This window comes from Choloepus didactylus, chromosome X, assembly GCF_015220235.1.
Source record: "Choloepus didactylus isolate mChoDid1 chromosome X, mChoDid1.pri, whole genome shotgun sequence".
Classification (NCBI taxonomy): Eukaryota; Metazoa; Chordata; class Mammalia; order Pilosa; family Megalonychidae; genus Choloepus; species Choloepus didactylus.
Genome location: NC_051334.1, coordinates 192,544,297 through 192,565,353, shown reverse-complemented (window position 1 = coordinate 192,565,353; position 21,057 = coordinate 192,544,297). Strand labels below are relative to the sequence as shown.

At 37.8% G+C, this 21,057-nt stretch overlaps 1 protein-coding gene and 1 pseudogene across 1 annotated transcript in view; one reads left to right on the top strand and one right to left on the bottom strand.

Annotated features, from left to right (window-relative positions):
- Positions 1 to 21,057, bottom strand: part of FUNDC2 (FUN14 domain containing 2) — a 57,963-nt gene that overhangs the window by 12,577 nt on the left and 24,329 nt on the right. Inside the window, exon 3 of the mRNA XM_037822039.1 lies at positions 735 to 810. Within this exon, the coding sequence (XP_037677967.1) occupies positions 735 to 810 (76 nt within the window). The remainder of the gene's footprint in view (positions 1 to 734; positions 811 to 21,057) is intronic.
- Positions 5,947 to 6,806, top strand: LOC119523282 (annotated as a pseudogene).

The window sequence follows — 21,057 nt, the reverse complement described above, 5'->3', positions numbered from 1 at the left end:
TCCCAAACTCTGTTGCACATCAGAATTACCTATAGAGTTAAAAAATATTCCAGTGCACAAGCCACACCTTCTACCAATTAAATCAAAATGTCTGGGGGAAGGACCCAACCATCAGTATATTTTAAAACTCTCAAGGGATTCCAAAACCAATGTTATAGGATTTAGAAATGTGTGCCTGATACAATCAAATGTCATTTTTCTTTTATTTTTGAAGAAACACTCCAGTTTTCCTTTTCAAGCTTTGCTTGTTAGTCTCTCCTAGAGCATCTCAAAGGTTGTGAAATAAACTCTGGGCCAAAGAGAAAGGAAAGTACACCTAGTTTTACTATCATTTAACCCACATTTCTCATTGACTGTTCTGGGATTGTTTTTCCTATGTTTAAAAGGTAGACATGTTAGTATACGAGAATAAGTCATATCACATGGCACTTGCATCATGCCTTATATATTCTTAAAAACACATTTGCTTAATATTTCAAATAGTCTTAAAAATCCTGTAAAGGGAGCTATGAAAAGGAATATGTACTTCTGTCCCCATTTTATATATAAGGAAATAAAATGTGACTAGTAAGTGATGAAATTTTACTCAAATGGTCATGGGCATATAAAAAAGTACATAAAAACAAGCAAAGGCCATTCCAGTATAATATACCCAGGAGTTCAACTTCCCACACCATATTCTTTAACAAGCAACTTAGAATTCCCCAACACATAGGAACATTTCACATACAGACCTGAAGGAGAAAAAATCCACCTCCCACAGCTGTTGCAGCCAACTTTCCAACTTTCTGGAATATGAAACCTGTGCACCTACAAACAATCAAACCAACATAAGACACGTTGATGAGCTGTCAATACATACAAATATGCATATCTGATAATGTTCATATCCTACTTACCTAGGGATGCTCCATTTCCTTCCTACCTCCTACACAGGAACATGGCCTAAGGAAACAGCAGACTCTAAATTCAGAAAGGCCTTGATTCAAATCTTGGCTCCACATTTAACTAACTCTGTGGTCTTGAGCAAGTTCCTTAAAACTCTCAGGTTGCATTTTTAAAAGATGACTCTGGCTGCATTGTGTAGGATGGATTAAATGGGGAAAAGGATGAAGGTAGAGACTCCAGTTTGGAGGTTGTAGTAGAAATCCAGATAAGAAATGACGGTGAACTGAATGAAAGTAGTATGGTAGAAATGGCAAGGAGGAAACAGACTTGAGGATTGGGAAGTAAAATAAAACATGCCTGAGTCTGAGGACAGAGTGTTTGTGGGAAGTAAGGGAAAGGACTCTGCCCTGAATGACTACATGGACAGTGGTGGCATTTTTTAAGATATGAAAACAAGGAAGAGGAACAGAGGAATATGGTAGGGGTGTGTGTGACATATTAAGAGTAGGGGGAGGGGAGGAGAGAAATGATATTTTTAATATATTAAATGTGAACTGTCCATATGATAGCTGAGTGGCTATATCTAGTGGCTAGTTGAATATATTTATTTGATTTGTTTTTTATTATTGTTTATCTCCCTGCCTAACCACCTTCTAATAAAATGTAAGATCAAGAGGGCAGAGACTTTGACTTGTTCACTATGTACAAAAATATGCTGTAATTATTACTCATGTTGAAAAAATTCCTCCCTAAACTCCAATTCTTCTCCAGCCACCTTCTCATTTCTCTGCTCCCCTTTACAGCAAGATTACTTAAGGTTTGTCTATACCCCTTGTCTCTGTGTTCCTCTCCTCCCATTCTCTCAAGCCCACTCCAAGGAAGCATTTGTTCCATGACTTCAATGAAAGCATTCTTGTCAAGGTTATCAATGATCTTCACCTTGCCAAATGCAATGCTCACTTCTCAGCCTTCATCTCTCTTGACTTAACAGTAGCATCTAACACGATTACTCTTTCCTTCTTGAAAAAGCTTTTTGCTGTGCAATATCATTCTCTCTTGGTTTTCCTCATACCTCGCTGGTTGTTCCTTCTCAGTATCTTTTGCTGGTTATCTTCCTGACCTCTAAATGTCAGACTGCTCCAAGGCTCAGTCCTAGGACATCTTTTCTCGTCTGTATACTCACTTCCTAGATGTCTTCATCTAGTTCCATGGCTTTAAACGGTATCTGCCCTGATCTATGCCATGATCTCTTATGTAGACTATTTTTATAGCTTCTTACCTGGTTTCCTTACCTCCACTTGTGCCCCCTAGAGTCTATTCTCAATACGGCAGCCCACGTATTCCGTGTAAAACTGGGGTAGGCAAACTAGCCCAGGAACCAAATTTGGCCGGCTGCCTGTTCCTGTATATCAATTTTTATCGGAACATGACCATGCCAATTCATTTATGTTTTGTCTTTGGCTGATTTCTCATTACAATATCAGACTGAGTCACTACAACACAGAGTAATCCACAAAGCCAAAAATATCTACTATCTTGCCCTATACAGAAAAACTTTACTGAGTCCTGCTCTAAAATGTAAGATCAGGTCACTTGCCTGCTCATAGTGGCTTCCTATCTTACCGAGTGAAAGCTGAGGTCCTTACAATGGCTTACAAAGCCCTACACTTACATCTGGTCTCCCATTATCTGTCTTCATTTTCTATTACTCTCCCCTTAGCACATTTCAGCTCAGTAAAAGAAAGAACTACATATACAACAAGGCATGGAGTACCTTACAAGGTTTTTAAAAGTTTTAAACAAAAACCTAGATGTCAGGAATATTTTGGAAGGAACTCCTAAATTGGAAGGATGTTCATAACACTAAATATATGAAAAGATTTATTCTTGGTTCTTAAATCTCAGATCCTATCATGAGCTGAGATGCATTCCCTTGTATCTACCGGCCCTAAGTACCTTACATTAACTGACATTTTTCAACTAAGACTGTTTAATCCATTTCTAGATATATACCCAAAAATTGAAAACAGGGACTCAAATATTTGTACACCAATGTTTATAGCAGCATTACTCATGATACATTCATAGAGACAGAAAGTAGAGTACAGGTTACCAGGAGCAAGGGGTGGGGAGGTGGGGGAAGGAGAGAGAATGGGGATTTAATGCATACCGGGTACAGGGTTTCTGTTTGGGGTAATGGGAAAGTTTTGGTAATGAATGACAGTGAGGGCAGCACAAAACTGTGAATGTAATTAATGCCACTGAATTGTATGCGTGGAAGTGGCTGAGATGGGAAGTTTTATTTTGTATATATGTTACCACAATGTAACAAAAGAAGAGACTAAAAAGACAATGCCAACTAAATGCAATACATGATCTTGGAATGAATCAAATAATGGAGGAGAAAATGCCCAAAAGGACATTATTGGACAACTAGAAAAATTGGAATATAGACTGTATGCTTTATATTAATGTTAAGTTTCTTGAAGTTGATAACTGTACTTAATGTGGTACATAAGTGAATATCCTTGTTCTTAGGAAACATATATGGGAATATTACGGGGTAAAGGACCATGATATATGCAACCTATTCTCAGTGGTTTAGAAAATAAGTTGAAAGAATGATGTAACAAATATGGCAATATGTTACAAGGTGGTAAATCTAGGTATCTGGGAAGGGGATATGTTGGAGCTCTCTGTATTATTTTTGTTTAATTTTTGCTTACTCTCTCGTAAGTTTGAAATTATTTCCAAATAAACACTTTAAAAAATAAAATAAAATAATGGAAAAAGATATAAAATGCTAACAGTAATCAAAATAATACTGAAGTGGCTATATTAATATTGGACAAAGATTTCAGAGTGAAGATTGTAACCAGGGTAAGAGTATCATTTCATAATGATACAGGAGTCAATTCATCAAGAAGACATAATTTTTTTTTTTTTTTTTTTTTTTTTTTTTAATTTTATGAAAAGAAAAATTTAATTTTTAATTTTGGATCTCTATAGGATAATTCAAACAAAAGTGGAGCCTAACTACCCTATTACACAGAATGGTGAGTTCTTCATTTCTCCACTTTTTAGAACACTTACGTTATAAATTAATGGTTTGCCAGGCTCATTAATTTAATACCACTTAGGTACATACATATACATTTTCAAAATTATGTAAACAGCATTAGTTAAATAGAAAATGTTTTGTTTAGGTCTTATCTAGTATAATGAATCAACCTCATAGTGCAATAAATACGATTGAAATATCAACATGAATACAAAACAAAACTATAAATGGATGTTTTCTTTCAGGGAATGTTTTTTTTTTTTTTTTTTTTTTTTATGATTAACTCCAAACACAGACTACAGGGAAGATGGAATGAGTAGGAAAAAAATCATATTTTATTTCCCTGTAAACACCAAACCAGTGTGTTTCAAAATACTTAGCTAGATCACCAATCCCAGTCACTGTCTTAGTTCAAATGTTCACCAAGAAAAGTCAAGTAACATAAATTCATTGTGAAATGCCTTCTAGAGAAAACAGCCACATTACTATATAATTTATTAATTTAGTAGTTTGTCTCTCAATACTTAGAAAGTTCATTTAAAAATTACTATTCCCATTGGTATTTTATAGTTACATTAATATAAATGCATAATTTCAAAGTCAACATTCCTTTCACCGTGAACACCAAACTTCCTAAAAGATAGCTGTGGGCTGAGGCATACTAATGAATGGCTGCTAGGATAGCACTGTTCAAAGCCAAATAGGCTGGCAGGCTTAGAAAAGCATAAATTATACACACAATCTCATTAAGCTACTACTTCCCACATTTTTGCTGTACATACTTGCCTCATATTGTATAAATTATTTCCTCACATTCAAGTAAGATTAATACATTTTCATCTTCATTTCAAAATGAGCCTTTTATCAAAGAAAAATGTAATTAAAAATGAAAAAGAAGTTCCCCGTGATTGCTAAATTCAAGTTATGGATTTAAATATTTTAAGAAGACATAATTTTAAACCTTTAAAGTACATAACAGAGCTTTAAAATACAAAAACAAAAACTGATATAACTGCAAGAAAAAATGGATAAATCCACAATTGCAATTAGAGATTTTAATACCTCTTTCTCAATAATTTACAGAACAAGGAGACAGAAATTCAATAAGGGTCCACCTTGATGTTTATAGGACACCCAATAACAACAGCACAATACACACTATTTTCAAGAGTTCACGGAATATTTACCAAAATGGACCACATTCTAGGCCATAAACCAAATTCAATCAATACAAATGGATTCAAGTTGTACAAAGTATGTTCTCTGACCACAACGGAAATGAATTAGAAATCAATACCAAAAAAATACATTGAAAATCACAAAATGTTTGGAAACTAAATTACACATCTCTAAATAACCCATGGATCAAAGAAATCAAAAGGGAAATTAGCATATTGAACTGAATGAAAATAAAAACGTAATATATCAAAATTTGTGAGATGCAGCTAAAGCAGTATTTAGGGTAAGCTTATACAAAAATGTTTGGATTAGAAAAGAAGACAGGCATCCAATCAATGATCTTAGAGTTCACCAAAAGAACCAGGGGGATAAAAGAGCAAATAAACCCCAAAGTAAGCAGACTAAGCAAAATACTAAAGATAGCAAAAATCAATCAAACAGAAAAGAAAAATCAATTAAACCAAAAACTAGCAACAGAATTGATAAACTTCTAGCTAGACTGATCAGGAAAAAAGAGAAAAGACATTATAAGGATGAGAGGGATTACATTAAAAGGATATTAAGGAAGCGAAGGCGCAGCACGGTGCAAAGCAGCTCTGACTCCCCCTTCCCCCTTGCTGGGTGAGAGGTGTCTACGGGGCACCGGCTACTGCGCTGCCGCCGCCACCAGGTGCTGTCTCTACTGTGAGAAGGAAGAGGAGGAGCGCGAGCTCAGCGACACAAGTACACAAATAAAGGATAAATTATTTTATGAAACAAATCTCCAATCAAGTATAACATTTTGATGCTTGGCATCTAGACTCCCTTGTGCCCTCACTATGCCAGCAGCAACTGTAGATCATAGCCAAAGAATTTGCGAAGTTTGGGTTTGCAACCTGGATGAAGAGATGAAGAAAATTCGTCAAGTTATCTGAAAATATAATTACGTTGCTATAGACACCGAGTTTCCAGGTGCGGCTGCAAGGCCCATTGGAGAATTCAGGAGCAATGCTGACTATCAGTACCAACTCTTGCAGTGTAATGTAGACTTGTTAAAGATAATTCAGCTAGGACTGACATTTATGAATGAGCAAGGAGAATACCCTCCAGGACCTTCAACATGGCAGTTCAATTTTAAATTAAATTCGACGGAGGACACGTATGCCCAGGACTCTACAGAGTTACTAACAATATCTGGTATCCAGTTTAAAAAACATGAAGAGGAAGGAATTGAGGCCCAGTACTTTGCAGAACTTCTTATGACATCTGGAGTAGTCCTCTGTGAAGGGGTCAAATGGTTATCATTTCATAGTGGTTCTGACTTTGGCTATTTTTAATCAAAATCCTGACCAACTCTAACTTGCCTGAAGAAGAACTTGACTTCTTTGAGATCCTTTGGTTGTTTTTTCCTGTCATTTATGATGTGAAGTACCTCATGAAGAGCTGCAAAAATCTCAAAGGTGGTTTACAGGAATTTGCTGAGCAGTTAGAGCTGGAACGGATAGGACCATGACCTCAGGCAGGATCTGATTCATTGCTTACAGGAATGCCCTTTTTCAAAATGAGCGTAATGAGGTTTGAAGATCATATTGATGATGCCAAATATTGTGGTCACTTGTATGGCCTTGGTTCTGGTTCATCCTACATACAGAATGGCACAGGGAATGCATATGAAGAGGAAGCCAACAAGCAGTCATGACATGAAATAGTCCTTTTATTTTTATTTTATTTGAGCTTCACACATGGTGTGTATAGGTTTTATCTCTAGTTGGATCCCATGAACAACAGACAACACCTTTTCTTTTCCCTTTCATAGCCCATTTTTTTCTGCTTTTCAATACTAAATATGATCGTTCCTATTTTGGATCTTAATAAATAGAAAAGCACTCATATTAAATTTGGCCTTAACTTAATATACTTGTTACCAAGCATGTGTGAGAGTGGGGAAAGCTACATCATATTGAATATTTTGATAAACTTTACCTACTTGGGGTTGGTTTGTTTTTCCCCTTTCCTAAATTAACTAGCAGTGACTATAATTTATTTCCCTGTTTCATGTCTCTCCCTTCCATTCTGCAGGAGTTTTAGCTATTTGAGATTGTAGCCCATCAATTTTGCACTTTAGAGCATGACTCTGACTCAAATCCTGTTTTATCAGAAATTTTGTTTTTTCTTGCTTTTAGTTGGAAAAATGACCATCTGCCAACTTTATACAGTATTTACTTGTTTCTGATCCATAGAATATGGCACATACATTGTGCAAACGGTTGATTCAGCAAGACTAACACTTAAAAAAAAAAAAAAAAGAAACTACTGAGGAGCTTACTAACTGCTGTTTCTGTATGTAGTGTTTAATCTTTCAAGCACATCTAGCGTCTGTCAGTTTCTAATTGGCATTTGCAGGCTGCTCCATGACTGAAGAACTTTTCAAACCAGCTTTACACCCTTCAGGAAAAAATCCCTTGTGATTGGATTTTGAGTATCTGCCAGTAAACTGGTATCCAAGATGTTGAAGCTGCAGTTGTTTTATGGTAACACATTTCCTTTGATCTGCTTCTTTTTTTTCCATCACTGTTTACCCTTATTTTTTTTTTAAATTTATAGCCATACTTATGATGCTTTTGATTGTTGATTCCACAAATCAATTTCATTAAAGTCCAAAGACAGCAAATTTTTAGGTGTATTTTGTATCAAATTAAATTAGAAAACAAAAATTGTGCTTTCATCATTGGTACAAAGGTAAGTAATTGACAGATTTAGTGCAAAACAGCAAAATACTAATATATCTGATAAAATTACCTGAGGAATGTAATGCTTGTTTATTTTTTGTGTATATCTTTGCAATATATTTTATATATATTGACAAAAGAGACTGTGAAATATTTAGCCATGCAGAATATGTGACCAGACCAGAGCATGTGTGAGACGACTTTTTGGTATTCTTTAGCTCTACCATTAAATGACGGGCTACAAATTATGATGTGTGTTATCTACACTTCAGTCAGTAATATTAGCAGATCTCCAAATGTTAGCCACATTGGTTTGTTTCCCCTGTACATTCTTTATTCATGATATTACAATGCTGTAACTGGGTGGTCCTTTTTAAACAAAACAGAGGGTATTATTTGTTTTTAAAGCTTTTGTAAAGAAAGGCTTCAGAAATGTTTTCTTCTATTTAAAAAAAGGACATTAAGGTAATATTATGAACAACTTTATGCCAATAAATTCAACAACTTAGATGACATGGACAAATTCCTTGAAAGACAAATTACCAAAACTCACTCAAGAAAAAACTGAGTAGCCCCATATTGATTAAAGTAATTGAATTTTTTGTTAAAAAGCTTTTCTACAAATGAAACTCCAAGGCCAGATGCGTTCACTGGTGAATTCTACCAAACATTTAATGAAGAAATAATACAAATTCTATACAAAATCTTCTACAAAAGTGAAGAAGAGGGAATTCTTCCTAACTCATTCTATGCAGCCAGCATTACACTGACACCAAAACCCCCACAAGAGAGAAAACCACAGACCAATATCTCTCATTTACACAAATGCAAAAATTCTTAACAAAATTTTAGCAAATCAAATCAAGTAATATATAGAAAGGATAACAGTTCATGACCAAGTGTGATTTACTCCCAGGAAAGCAAGGTTGATTTAACATTTAAAAAACATAATTCACCATAATAACAGACCAAAAGAGAAAAACTATATGATCATATCAACAGACACAGAAAAGGCATGTGATGAACTCCAAAATCCATTCCTAATAAAAATTCTCAGCAAGCTAAGAATAAAAGGGAACTTACTTCCTCAACCTGATGAAGGACATCTGTGAAAAGCCTACATCTAACATCACACTTAATGGTCAAAATGTGAAAGTTTTCTCCCTAAGATTAGGTATTGGATTTCTGTTGTTTCATAACAAATTACCACAAGCTTACTTCTTAAAACAACACCAATTTATTATTTCACAGTTCTGTAAGTCAGAAGTTCAAGATGGTATGGCTGGGTTCTCTGTTTAAGATGTCACAATTCTGAAATCAAGGTGGTGGCTGGCTACATTCTCATCTAAAGCTATTTCCATTCTTGTTGATTACTGAATTCTGTTTCTTGGAGTTTAGTACTGCGGCCCCCATTTCCTTCTTGGCTGTCTGCTAGGTGTTACTCTCAGCTCCTTGTGACCACTCTCCAGTCCTTGCACTAGGCCCTTCCATGTACAAAGCCAGAAACAGCAAATCTAATCCTTCTCTTGCCTTGAATCTCTCTAACTTTGCCAGCCACCAAATGGAGAAAACTCTCTGCTTTTAAAAGGCTCATGTGATTAGATTAAGCCCACATTAATCTTTCTGTCTTAAGGACAGCTGAATTGGAAATTTACTTCTGCAAAATTCCTTCATGACATTACCTGTTGTAGTATCTGAATTACCAGGGGATGGGAATCTTGGGAGGGCCACCTTTAAAATTCTGCTGACCACAGATCACGAACAATTGCAGGAGGTCTGCTCTCATCACTTCTATTCACCATTGTACTGAGGGTGATACCAGTGGGACAACTAACCAATGATGTTCGGTCAAATCTCCTAAATCAATTCAAGGAGACAAAGGAAAACATGAATAAAAATAGAGTAAATATGGAAACAGAATTAAAGGATAGAAAGACAACTATGTGTGCACAAAATAAGAATTAGAAAACTTAAAAAGGAGCATAACAGAACGTATGGGGATGAAAAACACAATATTGGATTTTCCCCTAAAAAAATCCTCCCCAGAGATTCAGTGAATGAAAGGACAAATCCCCCTTGCTTAAACTTTGGGAGGAGGACAGAAACTGGACAAGGATGCCTCAAATGCTGAGCTGAAGAAAGACAGAAATATCAGGTAGGAAAATTCCATCCTGGACCATCCTCTTACCTCCACCACACTCAGTCCTGTGCAGCTTGGAAGTTGCCTAGAGGCAGTGGCCAGAGTCCTTCCCACTGGGGAAACAGACCATAGAGGAGTTCACAGCAGTGATTTAGAGCCCCTGCATATCCAGGCACAGGCATCCAAATCTGCAGGGACCCAAGGCAGCAGCTGAGGAGTGCTGCATACAAAAGGATGTCAGGGGGGGATAAAAAAGAAAGACCACAGAAAAAGCAACTGCCAAGTGGTACACCAATCCAGTAACTGTTGGCTGGATCACCTAAATGCAAAACGGGCTTTTCTAGAGTGATCCATTGTGCTAGTTTGGAGCTGTTATGTACCCCAGAAAAGGCCATGTTTTTTTAATCCATTCCTGCAGGTGCAGACCTATTGTGGGTGGGACCTTTTGATTAGGTTATTTCAATTTGAGATGTGACCTACCCCATTCAAGGTGGGTCTTAATCTTTAATGGAGTCCTTTATGAGGATAAAAGAAGAAGCCCAGAGAGCTCAGAGAAAGATGCCAAGAGAGGACCCAAAGAAGCTGAGAGAGGAGGCCACCGGAACCAGAAGCTGAAAGCAACAAGACCCGGGAGCAAAGGACCAGCAGATGCCAGCCTTGTGCCTTCCCATGTGACAGAGGAACCCTGGATGCCAGCAGCCTGTCTTCAGAGTCCAGGTATCATCCTGTTGGTGCCTTAACTGGGATATTTTCATGGCTTTAGAACTGTAAAGTGTAAGTTAAATCCCCATTGTTAAAAGCCAATCCATTTCTGGTATACTGCACTCTGGTAGCTTTAGCAAACCAAGACACCCACCTTCCAGGATTGACTCCATCTTGCTCCCTGGGGCGAGATACTGGAGGCAGAAAAAAAGACTCACAGAGAAATAAAAGGGGGGAGCGCTAAACTGAAACTGGTATAAGACAGGAGGGTCCCAGAACTGAAAAGTGTAAGGAAACTGGGGCACTGAATGAGGAAGAGAACATAAACAAATCATAGAGGTTGGGGAGAAAGTTCTGCACAAAAACAAACAGAACAGATCAAGATTCCTGAAGAAGGAACAGAGGAAAAGAAGCTTTCTCTTGGAGTTGAAACCACTACACAAAAAAGTGTGCTCTTTTAAAAATTGAACCACATATCCTGGGCAAAAATTAGATGAAGGAGAACTGAGAAAATCTGATCAGTTAAACTCAGGCTATTCTAAAAGTCCAGAATAAGTTGGACCAAGAGTCAAAGAGGAACCCTGACACAGAGCTGATCAACAATAAAACCCTAGACAAGAGGGAGAAACTCACCTTCAGAGTTAACTCATCAAGATAATCAGATGCCCAGACATCAGCAAAAAATTACAAGCCATATTAAGAAACAGGAAGATATGGCCCAAAGGAACAAATTAAAAAGTCAGAAGAGATAAAGAATTTGGAACAACTAATCAAAGATGTTCAAACAAATCTCCTAATTCAAATCAGGGAGATGAAGGAAAACATGCATAAAGAGCTAAAGGATATTAAGACAATGTGTGAACATAAAGAAGAATTTGAAAGTTAAAAAAAAGAAACACAACAGAATTATGGGGATGAAAGGCACAATGGTAGATTAAAATTACACTAGAGGCATACAACAGCAGATTTGGACAGAAGAATCAGCGAACTAGAAAATAGGACAATCAAGATCATAAAGTCAGAAGAACAGATAGAGAAAAGAATAGAAAAACTTGAGCAGTGTCTCAGGGATTTGAGTGACAGCAAGATGCACACAAACATATGCGTCATGGATGTCCCAGAAGGAGAAGAGAAGGGAAAAGGGGCAGAAAGAATATCTGAATAAATAATGGCAAAAAATTCCCAAATCTTATGAAAGACATAAAGATGCATGTCCAAGAAGCATAACCTACTCCAAACAGAATAACCCTAATAGACCTACCCTGAAACAGACACTAATCAGAATGTCAAATGCCAAAGAGAGACAATTCTGAAAGCAGCAAGAGAAAAGCGATTTGCCACATACAGGGGATCCTTAATAAGACTATGTGCCGATTTCTCATCAGAAACCATGGAGGCAAGAAGAGTGGTATGATATATTTAAGGTACTGAAAGAGAAAAACTGCCAACCCAAAATTCTGTATTCAGCAAAAATGTCCTTTGAAAATGTGGGAGAGTTTAAAATATTCACATATAAACAGAAAGTGAGAAGTTCGTCAACAAAAGACCTGTTCTACCAGAATTACCAAAGGGAGTTCTGCAGGTTGAAAAGAAAAGACGGGAGACAATGGCTTGGAGTAGTATGAAAATATGAAAACCCAAAAAATGTGTAAATGCTACTGAAGCAAAGTTGGTATCTTTTCAAATTAGTAGGTTATAGATGTGGATTGTGCAATATAAAGCCCAGAATAACCACAAAGAAAGTATTTTAAAAATAAACAGGGGAGGCGGGGCAAGATGGCAGACTGGTGAGCTGTATGTTTTAGTTACTCCTCCAGGAAAGTAGGTAGAAAGCCAGGAACTGCGTGGACTGGACACCACAGAGCAATCTGTCTTTGGGCATACTTCATACAACACTCATGAAAATGTCGAACTGCTGAGATCAGCGAAATCTGTAAGTTTTTGTGGCCAGGGGACCCGCGCCCCTCCCTGCCAGGCTCAGTCCCATGGGAGGAGGGGCTGTCAGCTCCGGGAAGGAGAAGGGAGAACTGCAGTGGCAGCCCTTATCGGAAACTCATTCTACTGATCCAAACTCCAACCATAGATAGACTGAGACCAGACACCAGAGAATCTGAGAGCAGCCAGCCCAGCAGAGAGGAGACAGGCATAGAAAAAAAAAAAACAACACGAAAAACTCCAAAATAAAAGCAGAGGATTTTTGGAGTTCTGGTGAACACAGAAAGGGGAAGGGCGGAGCTCAGGCCTTGAGGCGCATATGCAAATCCCGAAGAAAAGCTGATCTCTCTGCCCTGTGGACCTTTCCTTAATGGCCCTGGTTGCTTTGTCTATTAGCATTTCAATAACCCATTAGATCTCTGAGGAGGGCCCTTTTTTTTTTTAATCCTTTTTTCTTTTTCTAAAACAATTACTCTAAGAAGCCCAATACAGAAAGCTTCAAAGACTTTCAATTTGGGCACGTCAAGTCAAGAGCAGAACTAAGAGAGCTCTGAGACAAAAGGCAATAATCCAGTGGCTGAGAAAATTCACTAAACACCACAACTTCCCAAGAAAAGGGGGGTGTCCGCTCACAGCCACCATCCTGGTGGACAGGAAACACTCCTGCCCATCGCCAGCCCCATAGCCCAGAGCTGCCCCAGACAACCCAGTGTGACGGAAGTGCTTCAAATAACAGGCACACACCACAAAACTGGGTGTGGACATTAGCCTTCCCTGCAACCTCAGCTGATTGTCCCAGAGTTGGGAAGGTGGAGCAGTGTGAATTAACAAAGCCCCACTCAGCCATCATTTGAGCAGACTGGGAGCCTCCCTACACAGCCCAGCAGCCCAGAACTGCCCTGGGGGGACGGCACTCACCTGTGACATAGCACAGTCATCCCTCAACAGAGGACCAGGGGTGCACAGCCTGGAAGAGGGGCCCACTTGCAAGTCTCAGGAGCCATACGCCAATACCAAGGACTTGTGGGTCAGTGGCAGAGACAAACTGTGGCAGGACAGAACTGAAGGATTAGACTATTGCAGCAGCTTTAAAACTCTAGGATCACCAGGGAGATTTGATTGTTAGGGCCACCCCCCCTCCCCGACTGCCCAGAAACACGCCCCACATACAGGGCAGGCAACACCAACTACACACGCAAGCTTGGTACACCAATTGGGCCCCACAAGACTCACTCCCCCACTCACCAAAAAGGCTAAGCAGGGGAGAACTGGCTTGTGGAGAACAGGTGGCTCGTGGACGCCACCTGCTGGTTAGTTAGAGAAAGTGTACTCCACGAAGCTGTAGATCTGATAAATTAGAGATAAGGACTTCAATAGGTCTACAAACCCTAAAAGAACCCTATCAAGTTCAGCAAATGCCACGAGGCCAAAAACAACAGAAAATTATAAAGCATATGAAAAAACCAGACGATATGGATAACCCAAGCCCAAGCACCCAAATCAAAAGACCAGAAGAGACACAGCACCTAGAGCAGCTACTCAAAGAACTAAAGATGAACAATGAGACCATAGTACGGGATATAAAGGAAATCAAGAAGACTCTAGAAGAGCATAAAGAAGACACTGCAAGACTAAATAAAAAAATGGATGATCTTATGGAAATTAAAGAAACTGTTGACCAAATTAAAAAGATTCTGGACACTCATAGTACAAGACTAGAGGAAGTTGAACAACGAATCAGTGACCTGGAAGATGACAGAATGGAAAATGAAAGCATAAAAGAAAGAATGGGGAAAAAAATTGAAAAAATCGAAATGGACCTCAGGGATATGATAGATTATATGAAACGTCCAAATATAAGACTCATTGGTGTCCCAGAAGGGGAAGAAAAGGGTAAAGGTCTAGGAAGAGTATTCAAAGAAACTGTTGGGGAAAACTTCCCAAATCTTCTAAACAACATAAATACACAAATCATAAATGCTCAGCGAACTCCAAATAGAATAAATTCAAATAAACCCACTCCGAGACATATACTGATCACACTGTCAAACACAGAAGAGAAGGAGCAAGTTCTGAAAGCAGCAAGAGAAAAGCAATTCACCACATACAAAGGAAACAGCATAAGACTAAGTAGTGACTACTCAGCAGCCACCATGGAGGCGAGAAGACAGTGGCACGATATATTTAAAATTCTCAGTGAGAAAAATTTCCAGCCAAGAATACTTTATCCAGCAAAGCTCTCCTTCAAATTTGAGGGAGAGCTTAAATTTTTCACAGACAAACAAATGCTGAGAGAATTTGCTAACAAGAGACCTGCCCTACTGGAGATACTAAAGGGAGCCCTACAGACAGAGAAACAAAGACAGGACAGAGAGACTTGGAGAAAGGTTCAGTACTAAAGAGATTCGGTATGGGTACAATAAAGGATATTAATAGAGAGAGGGAAAAATATGGCAAACATAAACCAAAGGATAAGATGGCCGATTCAAGAAATGCCTTCACGGTTATAACGTTGAATGTAAATGGATTAAACTCCCCAATTAAAAGATATAGATTCGCAGAATGGATCAAAAAAAATGAACCATCAATATGTTGCATACAAGAGACTCATCTTAGACACAGGGACACAAAGAAACTGAAAGTGAAAGGATGGAAAAAAATATTTCATGCAAGCTACAGCCAAAAGAAAGCAGGTGTAGCAATATTAATCTCAGATAAAATAGACTTCAAATGCAGGGATGTTTTGAGAGACAAAGAAGGCCACTACATACTAATAAAAGGGGCAATTCAGCAAGAAGAAATAACAATCATAAATGTCTATGCACCCAACCAAGGTGCCACAAAATACATGAGAGAAACACTGGCAAAACTAAAGGAAGCAATTGATGTTTCCACAATAATTGTGGGAGACTTCAACACATCACTCTCTCCTATAGATAGATCAACCAGACAGAAGACCAACAAGGAAACTGAAAACCTAAACAATCTGATAAATGAATTAGATTTAACAGACATCTACAGGACATTACATCCCAAATCACCAGGATACACATACTTTTCTAGTGCTCATGGAACTTTCTCCAGAATAGATCATATGCTGGGACATAAAACAAGCCTCAATAAATTTAAAAAGATTGAAATTATTCAAAGCACATTCTCTGACCACAATGGAATACAATTAGAAGTCAATAACCATCAGAGACTTAGAAAATTCACAAATACCTGGAGGTTAAACAACACACTCCTAAACAATCAGTGGGTTAAAGAAGAAATAGCAAGAGAAATTGCTAAATATATAGAGACGAATGAAAATGAGAACACAACATACCAAAACCTATGGGATGCAGCAAAAGCAGTGCTAAGGGGGAAATTTATAGCACTAAACGCATATATTAAAAAGGAAGAAAGAGCCAAAATCAAAGAACTAATGGATCAACTGAAGAAGCTAGAAAATGAACAGCAAACCAATCCTAAACCAAGTAGAAGAAAAGAAATAACAAGGATTAAAGCAGAAATAAATGACATAGAGAACAAAAAAACAATAGAGAGGATAAATATCACCAAAAGTTGGTTCTTTGAGATGATCAACAAGATTGACAAGCCCCTAGCTAGACTGACAAAATCAAAAAGAGAGAAGACCCATATAAACAAAATAATGAATGAAAAAGGTGACATAACTGCAGATCCTGAAGAAATTAAAAAAATTATAAGAGGATATTATGAACAACTGTATGGCAACAAACTGGATAATGTAGAAGAAATGGACAATTTCCTGGAAACATATGAACAACCTAGACTGACCAGAGAAGAAATAGAAGACCTCAACCAACCCATCACAAGCAAAGAGATCCAATCAGTCATCAAAAATCTTCCCACAAATAAATGCCCAGGGCCAGATGGCTTCATAGGGGAATTCTACCAAACTTTCCAGAAAGAACTGACAACAATCTTACTCAAACTCTTTCAAAACATTGAAGAAAAGGGAACACTACCTAACTCATTTTATGAAGCTAACATCAATCTAATACCAAAACCAGGCAAAGATGCTACAAAAAAGGAAAACTACCGGCCAATCTCCCTAATGAATATAGATGCAAAAATCCTCAACAAAATGCTTGCAAATCGAATCCAAAGACACATTAAAAAAATCATACACCATGACCAAGTGGGGTTCATTCCAGGCATGCAAGGATGGTTCAACATAAGAAAAACAATCAATGTATTACAACACATTAAAAACTCGAAAGGAAAAAATCAATTGATCATCTCAATAGATGCTGAAAAAGCATTTGACAAAATCCAACATCCGTTTTTGATAAAAACACTTCAAAAGGTAGGAATTGAAGGAAACTTCCTCAACATGATAAAGAACATATATGAAAAACCCACAGCCAGCATAGTACTCAATGGTGAGAGACTGAAAGCCTTCCCTCTAAGATCAGGAACAAGACAAGGATGCCCGCTGTCACCACTGTTATTCAACATTGTGCTGGAAGTGCTAGCCAGGGCAATCCGGCAAGACAAAGAAATAAAAGGCATCCAAATTGGAAAGGAAGAAGTAAAACTGTCATTGTTTGCAGATGATATGATCTTATATCTAGAAAACCCTGAGAAATCGACGATACAGCTACTAGAGCTAATAAACAAATTTAGCAAAGTAGCGGGATACAAGATTAATGCACATAAGTCAGTAATGTTTCTATATGCTAGAAATGAACAAACTGAAGAGACACTCAAGAAAAAGATACCATTTTCAATAGCAACTAAAAAAATCAAGTACCTAGGAATAAACTTAACCAAAGATGTAAAAGACCTATACAAAGAAAACTACATAACTCTACTAAAAGAAATAGAAGGGGACCTTAAAAGATGGAAAAATATTCCATGTTCATGGATAGGAAGGCTAAATGTCATTAAGATGTCAATTCTACCCAAACTCATCTACAGATTCAATGCAATCCCAATCAAAATTCCAACAACCTACTTTGCAGACTTGGAAAAGCTAGTTATCAAATTTATTTGGAAAGGGAAGATGCCTCGAATTGCTAAAGACACTCTAAAAAAGAAAAACGAAGTGGGAGGACTTACACTCCCTGACTTTGAAGCTTATTATAAAGCCACAGTTGCCAAAACAGCATGGTACTGGCACAAAGATAGACATATAGATCAATGGAATCGAATTGAGAATTCAGAGATAGACCCTCAGATCTATGGCCGACTGATCTTTGATAAGGCCCCCAAAGTCACTGAACTGAGTCATAATGGTCTTTTCAACAAATGGGGCTGGGAGAGTTGGATATCCATATCCAAAAGAATGAAAGAGGACCCCTACCTCACCCCCTACACAAAAATTAACTCAAAATGGACCAAAGATCTCAATATAAACGAAAGTACCATAAAACTCCTAGAAGATAATGTAGGAAAACATCTTCAAGACCTTGTATTAGGCGGCCACTTCCTAGACTTTACACCCAAAGCACAAGCAACAAAAGAGAAAATAGATAAATGGGAACTCCTCAAGCTTAGAAGTTTCTGCACCTCAAAGGAATTTCTCAAAAAGGTAAAGAGGCAGCCAACTCAATGGGAAAAAATTTTTGGAAACCATGTATCTGACAAAAGACTGATATCTTGCATATACAAAGAAATCCTACAACTCAATGACAATAGTACAGACAGCCCAATTATAAAATGGGCAAAAGATATGAAAAGACAGTTCTCTGAAGAGGAAATACAAATGGCCAAGAAACACATGAAAAAATGTTCAGCTTCACTAGCTATTAGAGAGATGCAAATTAAGACCACAATGAGATACCATCTAACACTGGTTAGAATGGCTGCCATTAAACAAACAGGAAACTACAAATGCTGGAGGGGATGCGGAGAAATTGGAACTCTTATTCATTGTTGGTGGGACTGTATAATGGTTCAGCCACTCTGGAAGTCAGTCTGGCAGTTCCTTAGAAAACTAGATATAGAGTTACCATTCGATCCAGCGATTGCACTTCTCGGTATATACCCGGAAGATCAGAAAGCAGTGACACGAACAGATATCTGCACGCCAATGTTCATAGCAGCATTATTCACAATTGCCAAGAGATGGAAACAACCCAAATGTCCTTCAACAGATGAGTGGATAAATAAAATGTGGTATATACACACGATGGAATACTATGCGGCAGTAAGAAGGAACGATCTCGTGAAACATATAACAACATGGATGAACCTTGAAGACATAATGCTGAGCGAAATAAGCCAGGCACAAAAAGAGAAATATTATATGCTACCACTAATGTGAACTTTGAAAAATGTAAAACAAATGGTTTATAATGTAGAATGTAGGGGAACTAGCAGTAGAGAGCAATTAAGGAAGGGGGAACAATAATCCAAGAAGAACAGATAAGCTATTTAACGTTCTGGGGATGCCCAGAAATGACTATGGTCTGTTAAATTCTGATGGATATAGTAGGAACAAGTTCACAGAAATGTTGCTATATTATGTAACTTTCTTGGGGTAAAGTAGGAACATGTTGGAAGTTAAGCAGTTATCTTAGGTTAGTTGTCTTTTTCTTACTCCCTTCTTATGGTCTCTTTGAAATGTTCTTTTATTGTATGTTTGTTTTCTTTTTAACTTTTTTTTTCATACAGTTGATTTAAAAAAGAAGGGAAAGTTAAAAAAAAAAAAAAGAAAGAAAGAAAAACAAGGAAAAAAAAAAAAGATGTAGTGCCCCCTTGAGGAGCCTGTGGAGAGTGCAGGGGCATTCGCCTAACCCACCTCCATGGTTGCTAACATGACCACAGACATAGGGGTCTGGTGGTTTGATGGGTTGAGCCCTCTACCATAAGTTTTACCCTTGGGAAGACGGTTGCTGCAAAGGAGAGGCTAGGCCTCCCTATATTTGTGCCTAAGAGTCTCCTCCTGAATGCCTCTTTGTTGCTCAGATGTGGCCCTCTCTCTCTGGCTAAGCCAACTCGAAAGGTGAAATCACTGCCCTCCCCCCTACGTGGGATCAGACACCCAGGGGAGTGAATCTCCCTGGCAACGTAGAATATGACTCCCGGGGAGGAATGTAGACCCGGCATTGTGGGACGGAGAACATCTTCTTGACCAAAAGGGGGATGTGAAAGGAAATGAAATAAGCTTCAGTGGCAGAGAGATTCCAAAACGAGCCGAGAGGTCACTCTGGTGGGCACTCTTACGCACACTTTAGACAACCCTTTTTAGGTTCTAAAGAATTGGGGTAGCTGGTGGTGGATACCTGAAACTATCAAACTACAACCCAGAACCCATGAATCTCGAAGACAGTTGTATAAAAATGTAGCTTATGAGGGGTGACAAGGGGATTGGGAAAGCCATAAGGACCACACTCCACTTTGTCTAGTTTATGGATGGATGAGTAGAAAAATAGGGGAAGGAAACAAACAGACAAAGGTACCCAGTGTTCTTTTTTACTTCAATTGCTCTTTTTCACTCTAATTATTATTCTTGTTATTTTTGTGTGTGTGCTAATGAAGGCGTCAGGGATTGATTTAGGTGATGAATGTACAACTATGTAATGGTACTGTAAACAATCGAAAGTACGATTTGTTTTGTATGACTGCGTGGTATGTGAATATATCTCAATAAAATGATGATAAAAAAAATAAACAGGAACAAAAATGAGAAAGAGATCAGTCAGATACATCACAAAAGATAACTATACAGAAAAGGAGGTTGCAATAAAAGAAAAGAGAAGCAAAAAAAAAAGGTATGTCATGGGGTTGTATGCACAATTATGTGATGATACTGTGAACCAGTGATTGTATACTTCAGATGGTTTCTATGCTGTGTGAATACATCTCCATAAAATTGCATTAAAAAATAAAAAAGGTATGACATATAAAAACCAAAGGACAAAATGCCTAAAGTAAGTACGCCTTTACAGTAATAACAGTGAATGTTAACGGATTAAACTCCCCAACCATTAGCAGAAGGGACAAAAAAGCATGATCCAACTATATGTAGGTTACAACAGACTCACCTTAGACCCAAAGATACAAATCAGTTGAAAGTGAAAGGATGGAAAAAAGATATTCCATGCAAATAGTAACCAAAGAGAACTGGGGCAGCAATACTAATATTAGACAAAATAGACTTTAAGACAAAAACTGTTACAAGCGGCAAACAAGGCCACTATATATTAATAAGAAATAATAATCATAAACATTTATGCACCTAACCACAATGCCCCAAAATACATGAGGCAAACACTGACAAAAATGAAGAGGGAAATAGACACATCTACACCAATAGCTGTAGACTTCAATATACCACTTTTATCAACTGATAGAACATCTAGACAGAAGATCAATAAGTAAACTGGAAACTTAACAATACTATAAATGAACCAAACATAACATATACAGAACACTTCACCCCAAAACAGATTACCCATTCTTCTGAAGTA